Source organism: Tasmannia lanceolata, unplaced genomic scaffold (genome assembly GCF_043159265.1).
Source record: "Tasmannia lanceolata isolate RefF3 unplaced genomic scaffold, GAP_Taslan_0.1 ptg000015l, whole genome shotgun sequence".
NCBI classification, from domain to species: domain Eukaryota; kingdom Viridiplantae; phylum Streptophyta; class Magnoliopsida; order Canellales; family Winteraceae; genus Tasmannia; species Tasmannia lanceolata.
Window position 1 is genome coordinate 606,427 of NW_027518692.1, and position 24,333 is coordinate 630,759.

Genomic DNA, 24,333 nt, shown 5'->3' on the forward strand with positions numbered 1-24,333 from the left:
AAGAGCTTGTACTCACAGTGGAGACATCATCATTTGAAGATGGTCAAGTCAAGAAGCTCGAGATGAAGATCCCACAAGTTGCCTAACATGTGTCAAGAAGAAGCTTGGAGTTGAACATACCATGGTGACACCTCATTAACCTCTCAATATGTTTTGAAGATTGGAGGAAGTCACAAGAGCCAAATCAAGCTTAAGATGTTCACTCGCAAGTCAAGGAGTCCAAGAAAGTGCCAAGGAGCCAAGACAATCCAAGAAGACTCAAGGGTATAAACTTTTAGATTGTATTTGGAGTCCTCTTGATTTTATGATTAAAAGCACTTTCAAAGGTTTTCAAATGGTTTTCACACTTAATTTCTATATCTTTGAAAACCATTCACACACCTAAAAATGTGTTTGAAAACCTAGGACTAAAGCCCAAAGACCATGGTCCAAAATCCCTAATTTTATATGTTAAAATGGATTTTCAAACAGGGCCGGTCGATAGGGGTGTCCCGGGCGACCGCGGAAGCAAGGCTGGAAATCCAGCACTTGCATTCCAATAGCGGGCCGGTCGACCGGGGTGAGCCGGGCGACCGCGGAATTGTTTCTGTCGAAACATAAACAATCCAGCATGATTTGGGCGGGCGACCGCTATAGGACTGGTCGATCGCGGATAGGGTTTTAAGCCGGATTTTTATTCAAACAAGTAGACCTCGCCGGGCGACCACCATGGGCGGGTAGACCGCGGCGGTAATGAATTTGAAAATAAAAAAGGTGTGCCCAATAAGGGCGGGCGTCCGCCGTAGCTCGGTCGACCGCGCCGGTCTAGTAAAAGAGCCGTTAAGGCCTACGCAGGATTGGTGTACCTAACCAGTTTATTACCAAACTGCCCCCAAACGGTCATATCTTCAAATGGGCTATATATACACTATCAAAACCTATCTAAATAACCTTTTGCAAGATTAAATCCTATCTTCTTGAACCCAAACTTTCATATCAATGGTTAAACCTCTTTGAACTTGTATTTTTACATTCTTTCAAGAGGAACTCCATAGGCTTTACAGTTGTATCTTTCCTTGGAGTGTTTGTAAGCTAAAGAGTTTGTAATCAGCCTATCAAGAGGCAAAAAGAGAGTTTTTATTTTTTAAGTTCTTCATTGTTTAAGGGTCTTCGATTCGGCCCAGTAAGAAAGGAGAATCTGGTGTAGAGGGAGTTTTCCCTCGCAAGGCTTCGTGCAGAAAGGGTTTGTCTCCTTTGGAGTTAAAGGAGGAGTTTGTACGACTTGGAGGTTTGCTATTGAAGAACCTCATTTTTAGTGGAGAAACCTAAGGAGATAAACTTGGAAGAGTGGAGTAGGTCTTGTGATAGAGCGAACCACTATAAATCTTGTGTTCCTTGTGGATGCATCTTCTTCTCCTTCTCTTACACCTTGGTGATTGGTAATCTCTAACCCTAGCTTCTATTTATGTTTTAATTGAACAAGGGTTAGTAAATGAACATGATTGGAATGTCTAAACCCTAATCTCATTATTATGCTTATCTGAACAAGGGCTAGACTCATTGTTGCTTAATTAATAAATTAAATTTAATAATCCAACTAATTAAGCCAAGAATTTTTAATTAGCCAATTTACCCCCCCTCTTGGGTTATCACACCCGTATTTCTTTGGTATTAGAGCTTAGGCTCTTAAAGAGATTTTTAACTTAAAAAATCTACAAGAGAAAAGATCCGTGACAATGCAAATGGATTTTGAGAAAGGCCGATCCGCTCTAATTCCTTCATTCTTTGATGGAACAAATTATAGAGCTTGAAAAGTGCAAATGCTAGCCTATCTCAAATTCATAGATTATGACATGTTAGATGTCATTGAAAGGGGATTTTCTATTTTAAGGAAATGTAGTAAAAATGTTTTAAGATTATTTTCTTGAACTCAAAAGCAATGATTTTATTGTGTTGTGGTTTAACTCCAAACATCTTTGAGAAAATTTCAACATGCTTAAATATGAAAGACATTTGGAAACACTTGAAGATATTTATGAGAAAAATATGTGTCTCTTTTCAAATGATAACATTCTTGAACAAACAGAGATCTTACAAAAATCTTTTGCAAATAAAGAAAATGTTGAAAATTGAATTTTTAATTTCAAGAATTAAATTGAAAGTTTAAAAATAGCAATTGATGAAAGTTTAAAAATGAATGAAACATTAAGTCATTTAAGCAAAATTTTGATAAATAAAAATGATGACTTAATCCAAAGATGTAATGCTTTTGAAAAAGAAAAAGAAAGCCTTGAAAACACAAATATGGAATTAAATGAAAAATATAAACATGTTTGTGAAAATGAAGAACAAATTAAAACTAGTTCATCTCATAAAATAGATTGTCTTGAAAATCAATTAAATGAGATAAAACTAGAACTCTCAATAAAGAATTAAATGAAAAATATAAACATGTTTGTGAAAATGAAGAACAAATTAAAACTAGTTCATCTCATAAAATAGGTTGTCTTGAAAATCAATTAAATGAGAAAAAACTAGAACTCTCAATAAAGAATCAAAGACTACAAGAAGAAAAAGACAAATATGCTTATTTGATTCCAAAGTCTTGTGATTCTAGTTGCTCTTCTTCTACCAATACTTTTTGTTGTTCATATTATGGTAGATTAGGGCATCACAAATCTAGGTGTAAACTTAGATTTGTGAAATCTAACAAGTTTGTTTGGATAAGAAAAGACACTCTCCAAAACAAACTTGATTGAAACCAAAGTAATTTGGGTTCCAAAATCTCCCATTCAAACTATTCACTGAATATGTTAATATAATGGGCTGTGCTTAAATTGATATATCATGTGCATCTCATCTAGATACTACATCTCATTGTATTAATTTCTATATCTAGATTTCATGAACTTCAATATCATACATCTTTACATTTGATCTTGGCTACATATAGTTCTAAATGAATGTATCCACGCTCACTAGTGCTTCATGATCACATCATATACTATTATTAGTCTATTAAGAAAACAAGAAAACATCTCTATAGACTAGATTTTTACTTTAAATGATTATATTCTTGAAAAATCCATCTAAGTGCAAAAAGACATCATTATGCACTTAGCATCCACAAATAGATGAATTATCATGTCAACACTTTACTAGACATAGATTAAACATATGTCATCTTTCATATCTAGCAAAATCTATCTTGAACATCCACATTGAACTCAATTGGAAACATATGTCCATTCACTCACTTGAGCTTAAATTGGAAGAAAATGGAAATAGATTTTTAGATGTCCTCACATGGCCTAAGGATCAAGTTTACATGTTCATCATAATCCCATAGAGGAGAGAAAAATAGGAGAAAAATAGATTAACTACAAAATTCCTTGAAAAATACTGAAAAATTGGAAACAGTGGTGTGGCGGTCGACCGAGCCTCGACGGGCGACCGCGGTAGGAAACTAGAAGAAAAATAAAAAGGGTCAAGCGGGTCGCGGCAGGCGACCGCTTAGCCCGGTCGACCGCGACGGTCGAAAACTGGGTTTTAAATCCCTTCACCCGTTTAGTTTCTAACTTCCACCACTCATTTTCTCTCCTAGGTTTTTCTCTCCCCTTTGCTCCCAAGCTATTTTTCGTCCAAGATCTTCAAGATTAAGGTAGTTTTGAGTAAGTTTCTTCATCTTCCTCCTTCGATTTGTCATTCTTCACTCTTTTCCTTAGTTTCCTCCATTAAAATCACTTCTTGTTTAGTTCTCTTCACATATCTCTCCATTTCTCCCACAAATCTCTTGATTTCTTTGTGTTTCCATCTCTATTATCCATTCTTCATCTCTCTTCACTTTATCCCTCATCTTCTTCTTGTTTTCTCTCATCCTTCCACAAAAACCCTAATCATAAAATGTCGACTTCAAGGAAATTCATCGCACAAAAGGGCAAAAGAACAAGGAATGAAGTTGAAGAGGAAGTGTTCCCACCGAACACTTCTTCAACAAGAAGGCTATGGAATGATTCGTTGTTTTTCAACAGCGAGGCGTCATCTCTGGACGAAAAGTCACTTTTCAAGACTTTAAGAAGTTCGATCTCCTACCACTCTTTGAATTCTAAGGTTGGACCTTCTTTCTCACTTATACCTCCTTGGTTTATCCTGAACTAGTTAGGTATTTTTATGCAAATTTAGATAATGCCCATGGAGTAGTGATGAATACATATATGCAAGGAAATTAATTTGGGCTAAATATGAAAGACCTTTGTACTTGGCTAGATGTGCCTAATGATGGCAGAAGGATCTTCTTTTGGAAGAAGGACGAAATTGAAAAACATTTCACAAAAGAAGACATATATAAGACACTTGGAACCATTCCTCCTCCAAGTGACAAATTGAACATCAATGCCAATGTGATGAATGCCACTGCGAGGTTGGTTCACAAATTTATAGCCTATGGCATCACACCTAGAGCTGGAAATTTTGACGCAGTAAAACCTTTTGAAGCACTCATGGTCCATTGCATTATGAAAAAGATTCAGCTAAACCTAGGATACATCATTCTAGGTTACATGGATGAAGCTGTCAAAAGAGGACAGGGTGGTCTTCCTTATGAGATACAAATTACTAAGCTCCTGAGGCATAAGAAGATCAACCTAGACAATACATTCTCAGAGAGCCCTGATCTCGTACTCAAGCACACCACCATTACTCTTATGAGAATCCCTATACCAGGTGGATATAGTCCTAGTGGGGTTGCAGCAGATGAGGTTGGTGAGGCAGTAGCTAAAGCTGAACGAGTGGCCCAGATGCAGGCACATATTCGAGCACATGAGCAGGCACAAGCTCAGTAGCGCCGGCTCCCACTACTGGCTTATATGAGGACCTTGCTAGAGACCAGTAGCTGAAGCTGAACGAGTGGCCCAGATGCAGGCACAGATTCGAGCACATGAGCAGGCACAAGCTCAGCAGCACCAGGCTCCCACTACTGGCTCATATGAGGACCTTGCTAGAGACATTGCATCTTTGAGGACTGGCCTAGACACTCTCACGACTGGACTGGAGACCCTCACCACTGGATTTGGGACTGCAGAGAGTCAGAGATCCTCCGATCAGTTTGAGCTGATGGAGTTTCTGAGAGAGGTAGGAGAGTGAGAGCTGAGCAGCATACTGAGATGCTATGAGCCTATCAGAGGAGCCAGACCTCCAGATACTATTCCAGGACTCCACCTCGTGATGAGGGCTCTCCTCAGGAGTGATAGATGGACCAGCACCTTCATGGCAGCCGATACATTGGAGTCACATCTTGTTTCTGCTTGATCATCATCTTTTTCTTCTTCTTCTTCTTGCCCAGGATGGGCTTTTATTTTTGGACTATGTTTATATTTTCTTCTTATGGATGTTGTTTATGGCCTGTATGGGCTTTTATGTCTGGATGTATATGCCCTGTATGGGCTTTATGACTGATGTGGATGGTGCCCAGTGTGGGCTTTATGTCTTTTCTGTTGATCGATGTTGTGCCCAGTAGGGGATTTTTTATGTGTCTATAGTTGTGGATGGATATGCCGTGTGTGGCATAATTATGGATGTACAGGATGGTTGCCCAGAGGGGCTTTATGTGTTATGTTCAGAGTTTCTTCTTATTTATCTGTTGTAGTGGTGATGAGAAGCACTAGGCTCTCACACTCATCTATGTATCTCTGACATGTTTGGATGTGAAGAGGGTGTGTCTCTTCCTCTTCTGATCATGTATATGGAGCATCTTTTTGTCTCATATATATATATATATATATATATATATATATATACATGACTTTTTATTTGTCATGGATGTGTTTCTTTTTATTTGTCATGGATGGTTTCTACACTTTATTCTCTTATTCTTATTTCCATGTGCTTATTAGACTGTATCTTCACTTCAAATTTCATATCCTCTGTCTAATAATCATCCATCTGTATTTTAAAGTAAATCTTCTTTTGGATGGAGCAAATCTAAAAGGCTAAAGGTGTTAAAATCAAATCAAAAGTTCCTATGTGCCTTGACCTATCATAGTTAGACTAAATGCACATAGTCAGGGGAAGCTTTCACTGTCAAGCTCTAAGGGGCAAACCACTTTGGTCTCAAAAGGTATTTTATAGTTCTGAGCATGTACATGCTCAGGAAGAGACTTGTCTATTGTTGCCCAAGAGTTCTAGGTCAAACCCATCACCTTTTCTATCATATCACCTTGTCATGCCCTATTACATAGGTTTCACCTAGGGCCAATGACAAATTCATAGGGGGAGAGCCAAATGGAATCATATCCATGTTCACATAGACTATTGTGATGTGATCACATGGTTTATTGCCCCATTAGGTGTGCTTTACATTCAAATCTTTAGAACAAAATTTTAAAAAATGGCTTATCATGTATTTCACTTTGTTTTATCTTTTGATAAGCATCATATGAACGTAAATGTAATATCATATACTAGGTACATAGCTTAAATAAGCTATTATTCACCTTGACACTCCATTTGCACTTTCACTTTAAAATCCTTCCTTTTTGTTGTTGCCAAAATCGGGAGAGTTTTTGAAATTGATTAGGCAGTCCATGTTATATATGCACTACATGCTTTACATTCACATATTACACTTGTGCATATAGTGAGGGAGAGCAATTCTCTATTGTATATCAATTGATCTCTATATGTCTATATTTTTAATATCTCCTGCCTCCCTAATCAATTTGTTTGCCAACATAAAAAATGGGGAGAAAGTAAGGCCAAGGGTTCCCATGGGTTCAAACATTCACCTTACCTTCTTGTTTTGATGCTAGCAAACCCAAATTGATTAGCATTAATGGACTATTGTGTTGCTTTGAGATGTTGTGCTCTACACAGGAATTTGATATGTCATATCGCCATTACACAACTCAGCACAGCACATGGCTTGTGGATCCACACACATAATGATCAAGAGCTTGCACTCACAGTGAAGACATCATCAATTGAAGATGTTCAAGTCAAGAAGCTCGAGATGAAGATCCCACAAGTTGCCTAGCATGTGTCAAGAAGAAACTTGGAGTTGAACATACCATGGTAACACCTCATGTACCTCTCAACATGTTTTGAAGATTGGAGGAAGTCACAAGAGCCAAATCAAGCTTAAGATGTTCACTCGCAAGTCAAGGAGTCCAAGAAAGTGCCAAGGAGCAAAGACAATCCAAGAAGACTCAAGGGTATAAACTTTTAGATTGTATTTGGAATCCTCTTGATTTTATGATTAAAAGCACTTTCAAAGGTTTTCAAATGGTTTTTCACACTTAATTTCTATATCTTTGAAAACCATGAACACACACCTAAAAATGTGTTTGAAAACCTAGGACTAAAGCCCAAAGACCATGGCCCAAAATCCCTAATTTTATAGGTTAAAATGGATTTTCAAACAGGGTCGGTCGACCGGGCAACCTCGAAAGCAAGGCTGTAAATCCAGCACTTGCATTCCAATAGCGGGCCGGTCAACCAGGGTGAGCCGGGCGACCGCGGAATTATTTCTGTCGAAACAGAAACAATCCAGCATGGTTTAGGCGGGCGACCGCCATAGGGCCGGTCGACCGCGGATAGGGATTTTTTTCAAACAGGTAGCCGACGCCGAGCGACCGCCATGGGCCGGTTGACCACGACGGTAATGAATAAAAGGTGTGCCCAATAAGGGCGGACGACCGCCGTGGCTCGGTCGACCGCGCCGGTCTGGTAAAAGAGCCGTTGGGGCCTGCGCAGGGTTGGCGTACCTAACCAGTTTACTACCAAAATGCCCCCAAACAGTCATATCTTCAAAAGGGCTATATATACACTATCAAAACCTATCTAAATAATCTTTTGCAAGATTAAATCCTATCTTCTTGAACCCAAACTTTCATATCAAAGGTTAAATCTCTTTGAACTTGTATTTTTACATTCTTTCAAGGGAAACTCCATAGGCTTTACAGTTGTATCTTACCTTGGAGTGTTTGTGAGCTAAAGAGTTTCTAATCTGCCTATCAAGAGGCAAAAAGAGAGTTTTTATTTTTTAAGTTCTTCATTGTTTGAGGGTCTTCAATTCGGCCCGGTAAGAGAGGAGAATCCGGTGTAGAGAGGGTTTCCCCTCGCAAGGCTTCGTGCAGAAAAGGTCTGTCCCCTTCCCGCTTTCGATTCCCACTCTGGCAACCTTGAGCAGGATTCTTCCCTGGGAGCCTTCGATTCCCGCTCTGGAAAACCTAAAAACCTAGAGAGGATAGACTAATGCTAAGAACTTAGAAAAGGATGGGCATGTTATTATTTAAGGAAAAGAAAATAGGAGGTGAAAGTATCATTTCCCCTAATTTCCCTAACAAGAAATAAAACAAATATGACGAGATCTACTGTGTCATCATAAATTTGACTTGCAAGAACTTGAGGAAGGATAAAGCGAACAAATTTCATAAATCTATTAATGATCAGAATATGGAAATGAAATAAAATCAGATCCCGTTGTAAAATCATAAAAATATATATATATATATATATATATATATATATATATATATATATATATATATATATCGTTCACTGCTCATTACGAAAGCATCATGAACAGCTCATGTAGCAGTATTAGATCATCAGATTAAATATCCAATTTTGTTTCTTGATGAGATAGAAATTGGGTATTAGATCATCAGATTAAATATCCAATCTTTTTTTCTTAATGAGGTAGAAATCGATTGTGATTAACTACATCTATTTTAATTATACATGGCCTATTTGCAGCATGAGGTCATTAGTTAGAAAATGAACACCCAAACATGTTTTTCGGTGCAACTACAGATTTAGCAAACGATGGAGTCAATAAACTGTGTATCCAAACCTTTTTTTTTTTTGTTATGATGTTCTATTTTTCTTGGGTTTTTTTTTTTTTTTTTTTTGAGAAAGTGACTTGATGTATTCATACCCGTGAAATTTACATGGGACCAGTAGTCCCTCTAGTGATTACATAGTATGATGATCCAGGAGCATACTCCTGAATTCAAAAAACATAAAGGAAAAATAAAAACTGTATGTTTGCTTCCTCCATCCACATCCCAGGGTGCTTTCAATCATCAGGATAGCTTCAGAAAAACTTATAACGTCAATCCTGCATTGATTTTTTAGAAACCACCTTTCCAGACATCACCATGCGGCCTCCACAAAAAACATACTGACAGTGACCCATGGATTTTTATGTCTTGAAGTCAAGAACCTAAAGCATTTTCACACTCACCTTAGTTAATTGAGAGGCAGGATGGACATCTACGGGAGAGAAGACTCCCCTAAGCAGCGAAGGAGCGAATCCCTCAAGCGCACTCAGATAAGCCACCTACACTTCTCTGAAACTTTCACAAAGAAAATTTTTTCTGGGCTTCAGCTCCATCACACAACCTACCAGCAAGAGACATTCTCCATCGCCTACCCTAAACATAACAAAATGACCTTTACTCCAAAAACCAAAAAAAAAACCCAAAAAACTTACAGACAGACCCTCCTTCATTTCCTAAGAGCTTTAAGCTCTCAAGTCCCACGGCCAGGGGTTTTACCCTTTTTCTCTTCCGCGTCTCTCTTTTCAATCTCTAAGAACATCATCTTCGTCTCGTCAACATCCTCCTTGTAACCTATTCCCAACAAATGTCCCAGCTCAGTCATCTTTCAAAATCTTCAAAGCTTGCTTGCTCCCCTTCCTCCAAAATAGCCCTTTTTCCTTCCGATTCCAATTGGAATTTATCCGTATCCTCCTAAGCAGTGACCTCTTCTTCTTGGGAGACTTCCTCCTCTTCTTCCTCTTCAAGGGGCTGCTCCGCCCTGGTGAGACATTCGTTAACCTTCCCACTAAGATCCCTATCCAACTAATCTCATATATTAGTTGATCCTTCCTCTTCTTGACACTCCTCTTCACCCCTGCCTCCTGGAGAGCCCTACGTTCATCCTCCAAACGTTTTTGAAAGAACGGAAGCTTGTACACCGAAAAAAAATGCCTCTTCAATTGACCTTTTTCCTGTCAACTGGAAAAACTCTTCATCATTTTCTTTTACCTCCTCTTCAAATTTGTTCCATTGATGTTTTAGATACTCCGTGGCAATTTCACTCCTCGTTGCCGATCCAGTACTTGCCTTGCTCTTTTTCATATCCGCTCTTTTTGAAGGTCCATTTATTCTCTACCCCCAGGCACTCTACTTTCCTTTTCCCTTTGTAGTTTACTCTCCCACCTTCATTTTAGGGGGACGAATCTCCCTTCTTCTCAAATTTATCCATTATCAGCCGGATTCTGGTTAGAATGTCTCTCCTTTCCTCTCGTCTACTTGTAATAGGAAGTCTATTCGGAGGCCTCTTATATAGATGAAAACCTCCCTTAGAAGAGTCTCGAGCTATGGGCCTATCATAATGTTTCCGATAAGACCAGCAGCTGTGCATGGGATTTCCTTTATATTTACGGTACCTTTTCTGCTTCTTATTGTCACCGACACATTTGCTAATAAAAGATCTCTCCAGATTTCTCATGTTCGTATTCCAAGGCGATTCTTTCGAGCTAAATAATTCCTTCCCTCGTTTCAAGACTGCAGTCGTCACGCCATCATATCTTCCTTTCCCTCGGTACTGCAAGTCCAGTCCAGTATTATCAAGTGTCCTAGCATTAAAGGTAGTGTGCTTTTTTGAATTAAATAGCCGGCCTTTTTCTTCGGGTGGAGGCCTCAAACTACCAGCCAATGACGTCTCAGGCTGGTCAGGCCTTGGTTTTATTTTGAATTTAGTCTCGAACAACGGTCGGAACTCTTTTTCATGTCCATGCAAGAGAATTCATTTTCCTTTCCTTTCCTTTTCCTGGATAGGGTTTTCCTCCAGTTGCCTCTCACCAGAAGTCCTCTGGTTTTCGTTCCCTTGAATGTCGTCACTGGGCATAGTGACATCAATGTCCGAGGATTCATTAATGCCAGTATCCTCATACACTCTCTTAACCTCCACTAAAAAACTCTTACCATCTATCTTCAAGTTAATGAATAGTGGTAGGTTCTTCCGGTCTTTGGTAAGAACTTTTACAGATGCATATGCCAAACAATGATCATGGTCCCCTGATAATTTAACTTGCAGAACCTAACCGAAATATTTTCTCATAGCTTGAAGCGATGTAGATGTCCATGCATGTAAAGGAACATCGTAGAATCTGATCCAAAATCGACTTAGCTCCTAAATTGAGAGCTGGGTTCCAAATTTGGAGGGATGAAAGGTTATTCCCAAAAGCATCTCCACCCCGACGCAAGATGCGAGTTGCTGAAGTTTCTGATTCAAAGCAAAATAACGTCTCCATGGGGTTTATCTTAAAAGGTTCTAGAAGGTCTGGCATCCACCAACATTTTTTGGCCCAATCCCAGACCATACCAAGGTTCCATGTATTGCCTTTCATATGACCCACCAAACATCCCTTGAGGGCTATCTTATGTTCCTCTGCCACATCTGGTAGGATTTGAACTTCCGGAAATCTGCAGAATACTCCAGTACTTCGGGATTCCTCTCCCCATCTGTGATCTAGAGAATCCCCATTTTCTGGGGGTCCTCTATTTTTACTCAGATTGCACTTTAGGCAATATTGGCGTTGTCCAAAGTTGTAATATCCACATTTCGTGCATTGCCAATTGCGGTCTGGGGTAGTCCTATTTGCTTCATTTCTTCTATCAGTAGCTCTTCGATTGCCTGCTGAATGTTCGATTTCGATCTGCCCTTTGAAGCCCATAGGTATTCCATGGCCAAGTTCGGGGGGAAGCGTTAATACTTTTTCCTTTTCCGATTAGTATAAGGCTTTTCCTGCAGCGATCCTTCTGCCAACGTAACGCTTGAAGGGCATCAAGAGCTGAGCATCCAACATCGATAAAGTCTAGATATACATCTTTCAGAACCTCTATTTCAAAACCACAACAGCAGTAGCTCCTACTGTGATGACCAAAGTAGTCTTGCACCGGCGATCTTCCCCTGAGATGACCAAAACAATCATGTACCGGCGATCTCTCCCCCGTTGTTGACCAAAGTAATCGCGTACCGTCATCTCTTCTCAGTGAATTTTTCTTGGGGTTTGTTTCACTTTTAATATAATCCTATCATTTCAAAACAAAAAAAATATCTTCTATTTCCTCTCACATTGTTTGTCCATTGTACATGAATTAGTTTACAACCACTTTTAGTGCAGGTTCGATTCACGGGAACTGTGGACAAACTTACAAGGCAGCCCATCAAAGGAAGAAAATCTGGTGGAGGGATTCGTTTTGGAGAGATGGAACGCGACTCAGTTCTTGCTCATGGGGCCGCATATCTGTTACATGATAGGCTCCACACATGTTCTGATTATCACATTGTTGATGTGTGCTCCCTTTGTAGGAGTATCCTTACAACATCCTTCATCCAACAGCAGAAAAGAGCAACACGAGAAATTGGCGGGTTGCCTCCAGGGAGAGCTCCTAAGAAGGTCACTTGCCACGCTTGTAAAACAAGCAGAGGGATGGAGACTGTGGCCATGCCTTATGTATTCAGGTATTTGGCTGCGGAATTAGCCACGATGAATATAAAAATGAACCTCCAACTAAGTAATGGAGCAGGAACTTAAAACTCCTTGGAGTAATCAAATGTTCAATGTCTATGACCAGATATGAGAATGTTACGTTTTGAGAGGCAGCAGACCCAAAGCGATCAATGTTTCGGCAAGTAACAGTATGGTGTGATGTTGTAACAGTATGGTGTGTTCCACTAAAATTCAGGTTTAAAGTTAACGAGATAACGAATTACTGGCGGCTGTTGAATCCCTAGCAAGATGGTGATAGAAATATTTATTAGTCTATGTACTAGAAAGAGAAAATAGAGAGGAAATCGAAACATTGTTCATCGGAATTTGTACACAAGAAATGAGGATGGGAGAAGGAAACTCTCTCTGAGAAAATGGGAAGGGCCTACCTAGTATGGCAGTTATTTTTCATGGTTCTCTTTTAGGTTTACTATTATTTAAATTTTGAAATGACATATTATGGTGGTGGATCTGTAAATGGCTAATTGTTCCTTGAAATTTTCTTCCAATGGTCCTATTTAATGCCTTCCAAAAGTTGCAGAAAAATGCTCAATGTCCCTTAAATACAGTTGTTGCATCTTAGTTCTCTTAACCATGTATTATCTATTAGTTTCTCTTTCATAAAACAATGCATACACGAGGTTTCCCACTGGATCGTATAATCTCTTGTCAAGTATATGGATGATCTTCTCTTCCTGCCTCTTTGGAAGAGAGACGTGCACTTGAATGCTAATTGGGGTATCATCACAACATTGAATATATGATTGGGTTATCATAAGCTTGAAATTTGAAGAGATTGGTAGCATTGAATATATGGGAAATGTCATATCGTTGTGGTAACTCTCAACATTTTATGAAGTTTTGTTGATCCGCTATACAATTTTGCACAGACCAATAATTTTTTTGCATATGCCTACCACATATTTTCAATTGACGATACACCATAATGAGATCTCTTTTCGTGAAAACTTGTGATTTTCGATGTTGATTAGCCACCTCACAACCTCTTGATACTTATTATTGTTTGGGCAAGTGTTAAGTTGCATTAAGTCTTCTTATCTCTAATGATACACCAGAATGTCTCCAACAAGGTTTTAAATTTTGACCAAAATTTTGGATTTCGGTCAACACTGAAACCGAAATGTTCCAAAACTGAAATCCCTTAACGTAACAAATTTCGGAACTTTAATCAATTTTTTGGTCGAAATTTCAATAAAATATTATTGTTTATTTCTTTACATAATTTCAGCGGAAATTTTGGTAGGTGAAACTGAAATTTAAAACCTTGGTCGCCAATGCCTCTATTCACTCCCTCCATTTGAATGTATAACCTGTGGATGGTAGGAACTTAAACCCTAAATCTTGGTTCCTATCTTCTTCCACAATGTCCTCCATGAGATTTGAGCATAATGGGAAGTATCTTGGTTCTTTTTGTACGGTAGGAAAATTATCATCTTCAAAAACTAATATTAACCACAACTCATATAAGATTTGAAGAGTGTACGAAGCAAACTAATCTACAACTGGCCGATATTATTTTTTGGAGTGACCCTTGGAACCTTGGCAAAAATGTGTACACATGTTAAAAGGAAAACCATTTGATATGACTAAAATTAAGTTTATTTTTTAGAATTAAAGTAATTGAAATTTCATGATCGGAGTATAGAATGACTCGCATGGTGCCTCGAGTATACCTTAAAGATTGAATAACGGCATAGAGCTTCATGTTTCATATATTGACAACATGTTTTTTTAACTTCTCACTAAGGAAAGCAATTGAACATCCTCCTAACTTAGGACTACTCAAATGCCCATATGTATAAGGCATCACACTCAACTTCAAACACCTTTTTAAGATTTGGAAAGAAAAGAAAGAGTGAAGTCAATTATCTTCTCCTTGATGAGCTTGAACCTCTTCTCAATTGTTGTAGTCTACTTGAAAATACCATACTTCATGAAATCGGTGATGGGATCCATCACTTTGTTGAATTCATGATGGTGCGACATAGAAGGTTGAAAGATGATAAAAAAAATTTACTTAGGTTAATAGTCAACTTAGGTCAATCTAGAGTACCTTTTATTTTTCATCCACCATAATTTCTCAAAAGATGCAATTTGTCAAAAAAAAAAAAATGAGGTTATCAACAAGAGAAGAACAGTTATTTAAAATGGAACTACAAATTTTCTTGTGGTTGTATATTTACCATACACGGTTTTGACACTTTTACTTGCTCTTCAGGTATATGACTGGAAATCAAAATATCATCAAAGTAGACAACAATTGACCTATCAAGGACTGAATGAGGTACTTGATATGAAGGTAATATGGGTGTCAAAGAGCCTGAATGTTGAAAGTGGTTGTTGTAGGCCTTGAATAACAGCGCGTTTGTAGATCTTTGCTAATAACAGCGCGTTTAGCACTAGCAAAATCATATGGACAAGTGATCCTACCATCATTCCAAAGAGTTAATAGATTCAAGAGCGATTTTGGAAGACCATTTGAAGGCTAGATCGCCAATTATCTAATTTCTTTTGGCTTCTAATCTCCGCTAAAATATGCATATAATGACCATACAGTGAAAACTTCGCTCATCCCTCCCTCTCTCCACGTTAAGGGGGCAATCGTCATGAAGAGTGATTATCCCTTCAAACATATCTTAAATTTAAAAATAAGAGAAAACAGTTCTGGCACTCGAGCTCAGATAGCTTATCTGCGCTAGAGGGAAACAAGGATGCGCCCACATTTTTTGGGGGATCCTAAGCATTCATTTGAAAGGCCCCATCATGGATGGGGTGTGTACCAAAAATCAGCTCCATTAGATTATCTTAGAGTGTCCATTTGGGGGGAGATGGACAGATACTGTTTGTCCACAAATCTGCCCATTTTTTCACCCCACAAAAGGAAGGGTTAGGATGATCCAATGGATCTGATTTTTGGTACACACCCCATCCATGATGGGGCCTTTCAAGTGAATGCTTAGGATCACCCAAAAAATGTGGGCCCACCATGTTTGTTACACTTGAACGCAAATAAGCTTATCTGCGCTCGAGCACAGGAATTGTTTTCTCTAATAATAAATATGAGAATATTAAAAAGTAAAAGAAAAAAATGAGAGAAATTTTGATTTTACATTGTCTTTTTATTTTTCTTTCTCAATGAGCATTTTCATTCGCCATATCCCCCCATTGATCAGAATCAGTAGCAGCTGTGTCAGCTTAATTGGTGAATAAGGAACAAAATTAAGAAGCAAAATAAGAATAATTGAAGAATCCCTTTTTAGTTTGAGAAGTAGGATGGTGAAGAATGATTGAAAAAAAATCATGGAAAATGAGTTTTGTAGAGTCTGGCATACCTCCTTTTCATGGAAATTGCAACCCTGCTAGACCCAAAACCTTACCTGATTATGATTAATCCTTTATGGCTCAAACACCATGAATTTTGTAATCCAGTGTTCGAATAATCCATGCATTCTTTTTATGACAACATCCACAGTACAGTGAAATGCGACAATTACCATGGATCTCTACAACTATATATTCCAAACCTTTCATAAAAAGGCCCACACATTTCTGTTCAAGAGATGGTCGATGGATGTGAAAAAAGAAAAGACAAATCTCCTCTCCTCTAATGCCCATGTGTCTGTCATGGCCCAAACCCCACCCTAGGCGTAAGACATGACAACGCCGTACACTTGCAAGACGAATCCCACAAATGTGCAAGGTTACAAAGCAATAACAAGATAGCCTGGCAATTCATAACTAAAATATCAAAGTTCAATTAATGTGGACCCATCAAAGTCAAATCAAATCTCATCTCTCCCCAAAGAGTCAAAGCGGAAATAAACAATATGGTCTTTACATCTTATTCAAAGTACTCACTTCCTAATGAACGGAAAACAAATACACTAAATTAGTCTTCTAAGCCAAAATCCAAATCCCAGCTAAGCGTCCTGTTCCTCGTTAACCTCACGAGGGCCAGGACCTAAAAAATGTTAAATAACCACAGTCAGCTGAAAAGCTCAGTACATAATAAAGCACTACTCTAAGCACAATCTAACATGACATGATTCAATAGGGTCAGATAGTCAAAGTCAAAGCTGAGTTCAAAGGTCTTAGCTGATTCATTAGGCATAAACAGTTATAAGTGCATGTCAAATATGGTTCTAAATTAAAGGTGCAATAAAGCAAATTCAAAGTCTACGTTCAGATCAACGTCAGAGATTTCAAAGTTCATGTACAGAGGGTTCAGAGTTCAAATGCACTTCAGAGTCATCGGCATGGTTCAGAAGACATGTTATTGCTTATACACCGATAGTCCACAGTGTTCGGAATCAGTTTCTGAAGTTCAGATACAAGTCGACAGGGCCAGCGTGTATCCCACTGACGGGCCAGAAGTTCCAGTGTACTACCCCCACGGTGGGTCCAGAGTTGCCAAATGTTTGACCCCCATGTAGCAGGGTCCAGAAATCATCCAAGCCTCCACATAAGTGTTCAAAAGTGTCCAAGGTTCATATTCAAATGGTTCAAAATATTCAAAGTTCAAACTGATAGTTCACACGTTCAGAGTTCAGAACAGATGTTCATAACAATATTTCAGAACAGTTATTTCAAAGGTTCAGAAGAGTAACAGTGGGTGAAACAAAATAGCATGATGGACTCAAAGCTAATTCAGAAGTTCAAAGTATCAATACAGGTTTCTAAAGTCAATACTTATTCAAAGTAGCAACGGTTTATAAATACCCAAAGTAGTACGTTATTACGTACCTAAATATCGCTCGTTCTTCCCTTAAATCTGCTTATGTTTCAATGTTCTGATCTGAATAGGGCATAGACAACAAATAAGGGTTCCAGAAGGTAATCCCAAAACCAAAAATCTAATATTCAATGTTCACAAAGATTTTTAAAATTTCCAGAGTTCTTTCTAGTGTTTTTAGAATTACCATCATCATGGAGTCTTCAAACAATTCTGAATCTATTTTTATCATAAAGTACGTCTTCTGCTGAGTCCATAGAGTACAAAAGCATAGAAAACGGATAAGAGATGAAGAAGTTATGATTTTTCAAAGTTTAACACATTTTCAAGGTTCGGAAGTCCAAAGGTTTCTTCGGAAGTCCGAAGGCCTCGGACCGATTCTACTGGCCTATCTTCAGAAGTCCGAAGGTTTCTTCGGACGTCCCTTTTGGAAGTCCGAAGGTTTCTTCGGAAGTCTGAAGGTCGTAGACTGGGTTTTTCGGGAAAATTCCAGATTCATCCTGAAAACTTCAAAAGGCCATAACTTCTTCGATTTAACTCCAATTCGCGCGTGGTTGAATTCGATGGATTTGTATCGACGAGAGGAATCTATTAAACCCGATTTCACGCTCCGAATTCACACATACGATTTTTTAAAAATTGATAAAGATTCTACATTGAATCTCCAAACTCTAAATTTCTGGAATCGAGTTCTTATTAATCGATTTCGAGTTCCTTGGGATCATAGGTCAATAGTAGATCCAAGAAAACTCAAAACCAATCCAGAGATTCTTAATTCTAATCCATATAAATCACAAATCTTATTTCTTTTTCTAATCAAACCCTTGTTTTAGGATTTCAAATATTCCAAATCGTTCATAATTCATAGATCTTACCTGGATTTGCGACTCCGACTCCGAATTTGCGATCTCCTTGCTCTTCTCCTTCTCTTTCTACAATTTCTTTCTCTAGAGCTTAAACAAAACGTTTAGGGTTTTTTTAGCCACAAAACAACGCTTATATAGGCTTTCTTAAGAAGCCCTAATTGAGTCAAATACTAACAGACAAAAACGCCCCTCTTTATTCAAGGGGGGACGAAATTTTAAGTGGGGTATTTTGGGTATTTACAGTATCATTGTTCAGTTGTAACATTTTCTCTCTTTTTTCCCAAAATGATTTCAACCAGATCCTATTATAGTTAGAAGCAATATTAACCCAACCTGATATTCAAAGGCAACGATTTACTCGTCATCTTCCGGACCGAAATCTTTAACCTTCACGTCTGCATCTTCTCCGTACTGGATGCAATTGTCAATGTACGATAATATGTATTGGATGCTGCAAACCAAGACCACAAAAAGCTTTATTACTTTTGTTGCTTTCTCTATCCCTTGTCATAAATATTTGTCTCAAGAATTTCTCCGGACGGGTGTATCTCGGGATATTTTAATTTATTTTTTTCGCAAATTTCAGGTTTATATCAGGAAAAAGGAACATTAAAATATTGACAATATATATACATTTGATGACGTGGATCCAATGAAGAGCCCTTTTTTGGCTCTTAATGTAAGGGCTCCCTTGTATCTATCATTCCTCATATAACACTGTGCGTCCATGTTTCTACCCATTTTTTCCCTCCACAAATCGCAAGGTTAGGATGATCCTATAGGGTTGATTTTTAGTACACACACTATCCAGGGAAGGGCCTTCCAAATGAATACTTTGGACCCCCACCCCAAAAAAATAAAAATAAAAATGTGGGCCGCCTATGGTTTGTGAGCTCATCAGATAAGCTTATTTGAGCAGCTACTCACAAACCATTTCATCTCTCTCTCTCTCTCTCTCTCTCTCTCTCTATATATATATATATATATATATATATATATATATATATATATATATATATATATATATATATATATATATATATAGAGAGAGAGAGAGAGAGAGAGAAAAGTGTTTCTGCGCATGTGCGCAGGGGCTCCCTGCGCATAAGTGGCTTAAAAAGCCACCGATTGGTTCGTATGGCGGGTCCACCTGTGCAGGGTCCACAAAAAGCAACCAATCGGTGGCTTTTTAGGCCACTTATGTGCAGGGCTCCCTGCGCATGTGTGCAGAAACACTTTTCTCATATATATATATAGAGGAAAGTGTTGGTGAGCTTAAGCGCTCCAATCACATGGGTCCCACATTTTCTGTGGTGATCCAAACCATTCATTTGCAAGGCCCTATCATAGATAGGGTGTGTACCAAAAATCAGCTCCATAGGATCATCCTAACCCCTTCATTTGTGGAGGACAAAAATGGGCAAATTTGTGGACAAATAATGTCTGTCCATTTTGACCTCCACAAATGGATGAGTTAGGATGATCCTATGGAGCTGATTTTTGGTACACACCCCATCTATGTAAAGCCCTTTCAAATGAATGCTTTGGATCATCCTAACAAAGTAGGCCCCAATGTGATTGGGCGCTTAAGCTCACCATAAGTTTGGTGAGCTTAAGCTCTATATATATATATATATATATATATATATATATATATATATATATATATATATATATATATATATATATATATATATGAGAAAATGGTTCCTACACAGATGTGTAGATAAGTTCTCTACACACTAGCTTAAAATACAGTGGGGGCCACATTATTTGGGTGATCCAAACCATTCATTTTTAAGGCCCTCACATAGATAGGGTGTCCACAAAAAATCAGATCCATAGGATCATCCTAACCATTCGAACTGTGGAGGCAAAAAATTGACTAATTTGTAAAGGTTTAAAGACATCCATTTTACCTCAACAAATCGTAGGGTTGGGGTGATCCTATGGATCTGATTTTTTGTAGACACCCTATCTATGTGAGGGCCTTTAAAATGGATGGCTTGGATCACCCAAATAATGTGGGCCCCACTGTATTTTAAGCTAGTGTGTAGAGAACTCTCTACACATATGTGTAGGAACCGTTTTCTCTCTATATATATGTGTAGAGAGTTCTCTACACACTAGCTTAAAATACAGTGGGGCCCACATTATTTGGGTGATCCAAGCCATTCATTTTAAAGGCCCTCACATAGATAGGGTGTCTACAAAAAATCAGATCCATAGGATCACCCCAACCCTACGATTTGTTGAGGTAAAATGGATGTCTTTAAAACTTCACAAATTAGTCCATTTTTTGCCTCCACAGTTCGAATGGTTAGGATGATCCTATGGATCTGATTTTTTGTGGACACCCTATCTATGTGAGGGCCTTAAAAATGAATGGTTTGGATCACCCAAATAATGTGGCCCCCACTGTATTTTAAGCTAGTGTGTAGATAACTTATCTACACATATGTGTGATAACTTATCTACACATATGTGTAGGAACCGTTTTCTCTCTCTCTCTCTCTCTCTCTCTCTCTATATATATATATATATATATATATATATATATATATATATATATATATAGAGAGAGAGAGAGAGGAAAATGATTGTGAGCTTGAAGCTCATAATATGAGCTTGAGGGCCAAATACATGTGGGCCCACATTGTTATGATGATCCAAAGCATTCATTTGATAGGTCCTAACATAGATAGGGTGTGCCCAAAAAATCAGCACCAGAGGGCTATCCTAGAACTTGATTTTGTTGGGCACACCGTGTCCAAAATGGACGCATATAAACGTGGACGTTTATATGCGTCCATTCTGGGTACCACAAGGCACCACAAAACAAAGTTCTAGGATGACCCTTTGGTGCTGATTTTTTGGGCACACCCTATCTATGTTAGGACCTATCAAATGAATGCTTTGGATCATCCAAACAGCGTGGGTCCACTGTGTTTTTTTAAAGGGAGGAGTAGATAAGCTTATCTAGGGTAGAGACTAGAGACACTTTCCTGTATATATATATATATATATATATATATATATATATATATATGAGGAAAGTGTTTCTAGTCCGGCCGACTAGAGATCATTCTCTAGTCCACCACCCAAAAACACATGGGTCCCACATATTTGGTGGTGATCTAAAGCATTCATTTGATAGGCCTCATCATAGATAGGATGTCCACAAAAATTCAGCTTCATAAGATCTTCTTAACCCTTCGATTTGTGGAGTTATAAAATTGACAGATTTGTGACGGTTTATAGCCGTCCATTTTAAGCTCCACAAATCATAGGGTTGGGATGATCCTATGAAGCTAATTTCTTGTGGACACCGTCTCTATGTCAGGACCCATCAAATGAATGCTTTGCATCACCAAAATATGTGGGACCCATGTGTTTTTGGGTGGCGGACTAGAGAATGATCTCTAGTCGGCCGGACTAGAAACACTTTCCTATATATATATATATATATATATATATATATATATATATATATATATATATATATATATATATATATATGGGAAAGGTGTGCGTACTCGGTCGAGTAGATAAGCTTATCTACTCGGTCGGGTTAAAAACAGTGGGGGCCCACATTTTTGGGGTGATCCAAACCATTCATTTGAAAGGCCCTTACCTAGATAGGGTGTCCACAAAAAATCAGCCCCATAGGATCATCCTAACCCATCCAACAGTGGAGGGAAAAATGGGCAGATTTGTGGACAAGCTGTGTTTGTCCATTTTCCCCCATTTCTCCCTCCACTGTTGCATGGGTTAGGATGATCCTATGGTGCTGATTTTTTGTGGACACCCTATCTAGGAAAGGGCCTTTCAAATGAATGGTTTGGATCACCCCAAAAATGTGGGCCCCCACTGTTTTTAACCCGACCGAGTAGATAAGCTTATCTACTCGACCGAGTACGCACACCTTTCCCTATATATATATATATATATATATATATATATATATATATATATATATATATATGAGAATAGGGTTCCTGCGGTGGCATATTATATGCAGATTATGCGCATTCCGGCTGAAAGATGCGGACCCACATGAGAATAAAAATCTGAAAACGAAAATAAAAAAAAGACAGTCGAACCCTTCTGTTCTCTACGTTTGGGTTTTTGGAGGTTCTCTTTTCTGCTTCTCTCTGTCTGCCAAAACAAACTTCTCTTCTCAACGAGAAAACCCAACGAGGTTTCTACCACTTCTTCAACCCAAAAAGGTCGATCCCCTCTTTCTTTACTCTATTTTTTTTTTTCCTCTTGGGTTGGGATTTTTTCCTTTTCCTCCTCTACGGTTGGGTTTTTTTCGTTTTTTTCCCTGGTTTGTTTTGATTTGTTTTCCTTTTCCTCCTCTACGGTTTGTTTTGATTTGGTTGGGTTTTGGTAAATTGTTGATTGGCATTTTTTGCCACCGTGTGGAGTGGGAGATTGTAGAGTTCGTTGTTTCTACGCAAATCTGCAAATTGTTTAAAACCCAAATAGAACCCTAATCAAATCATCTTCTTTGATTTTTCTTTTTTTGGGTTGTGAAAACCATATGGTTCAGATTATTAGGGTTCCATATGGTTTTTTTGATTTTTTTCTTTTTTGGGTTGTGAAAACCATATGGTTCGAACCCTAATAATCTGGACAAAAACCAGATTTTTTTTCTTCCATGTTTTCCTAACCAGATTATTAGGGTTCGAACAACATTGTTCCCATTTCATTTTATTATTTAGGTTGTGAACACCAAATTGTTACTCTAGGGTTTTTTTTGTTTTTTCCCCCTCTAGGTTTGTTTTGATTTGGTTTGCTTTTGGTAAATTGTTGATTGGCATTATTTGCTGAATTTTTCATGTGTTTGCTAAAACCACAGTTTTCATTGTCAAGAATTAGTACTAGAAAATCAGCAAGAACTCAACCGCTTCATCTTCAAATTCCAACAGGCAGCCGAGCTTGATAAGCTCAGTCTTTGAAAACATGACTATGCTTTGGGAAGCAATACAGTGATGAAAATGACCAAACCCCCCATCCGATGGAAACAACAAAAGAAGCCCTATTTCAAGGATTGATTTTCAAAATATACAATAATCCCCCTTCATTGATACAATTGGGTTCAAAGTACTTAAGATGTTGGCAAAAAGTGGATCTTTAGCTCAAATGGTAGAGCACCTGGGAGAGAGGGCATGACCCCAATTTTTCTCAAGAGGATGGTGGTTCGAATCCACCAAGATCCTTAACTTTGTCTCTGCGAGTGTACTGAGAATGCAGGATTTGCTAAGAATCTGGTTTTATATTTTCATGCACTATGTCGAACCATAATTTTTGAAGTTGAATTTTTGTGGCAGCTATTTGCAAAATAATCAGTTAACCGGTGAAGTTAGTGTTCTTGGGGGTTTGCCTATAAATACTCTGTAAGACGAAATGAGAAAAGGCTGGAAAGGCTCTTTGGGATCTCTTTCAGTTGGTACAGATAAAGGTAGTTATTGCTTAGTTAACTTCTTGTTTTCCTCTTCCTTCAAGATGAAGTCCCTTGATTTTCTGAGGTGGCAAGCTTTAATTTTGCCTGAGATGGAGATTTCTGTTCTATAAAATATTGAATTGTGATGTGCATCATACACAATTGATATTAGCTCGAGGTTCTACTAAACAAAAAGATGGAATATTTTAGCTAGGAGTCTTGAATATTTTGTTACTGGTATGCCACCAGATGGAAATTGCTAACAACATGATGGATGATCACATCCATTATTACAAGTTTGAGAATAATTCTAGAACTATTTCCTAATGGATGCATTGTGAACGCACAGCTAAATCCACCCTACCACTATTTATCCATCAGGTTTGTATTTTTTCATGGTCAGCTTTGGTTAAAATCTGTCATGAAATAATCAGCTTAAGAATTCCCTCCGAACAGAAGTATCCGTATATCGACGGAAAGTTCTGGTCAATTATCTCATTCATTTCTGATGGAATTCTTTGAAGATTTGCTTATTATACATTGACTTTCTTGTTTATTTAGCTCTACTAGTGCATCTGATTTCCACGTTTTTCATTGTTTCATGCATCTGATTCCTGCTCTGGTAATTACATGTTGAGTATAAACTGCTAAAAAAATTTGGAGCTGAATTCAACAAGGTGTTTGTCCAGGGGGTCTTCCTGAATTGGAGCTGGAATTGGCGAGA

The 24,333-nt window shown here is 38.2% G+C and overlaps 1 protein-coding gene across 4 annotated transcripts in view; it reads left to right on the forward strand.

The window, feature by feature from the left end:
- Window positions 1-13,147, forward strand: part of LOC143847172 (uncharacterized) — a 46,635-nt gene extending 33,488 nt beyond the window's left edge. Inside the window, exons 7-8 of one of the 4 annotated variants that reach the window (XR_013234958.1) lie at window positions 6,850-7,187; window positions 12,173-12,312. Coding sequence is in view for 2 of the 4 variants with exons in the window: in XM_077355901.1 (XP_077212016.1) it covers window positions 12,173-12,586 (414 nt within the window). In the remaining 2 variants the exon portion in view is untranslated. Of the gene's footprint in view, window positions 1-6,849; window positions 7,188-12,167 lie in introns of all 4 variants that reach the window. The other 3 variants (XR_013234959.1, XM_077355902.1, XM_077355901.1) reach the window with 3 other exon arrangements.
- The last annotated feature ends 11,186 nt before the right edge of the window (window positions 13,148-24,333 follow it).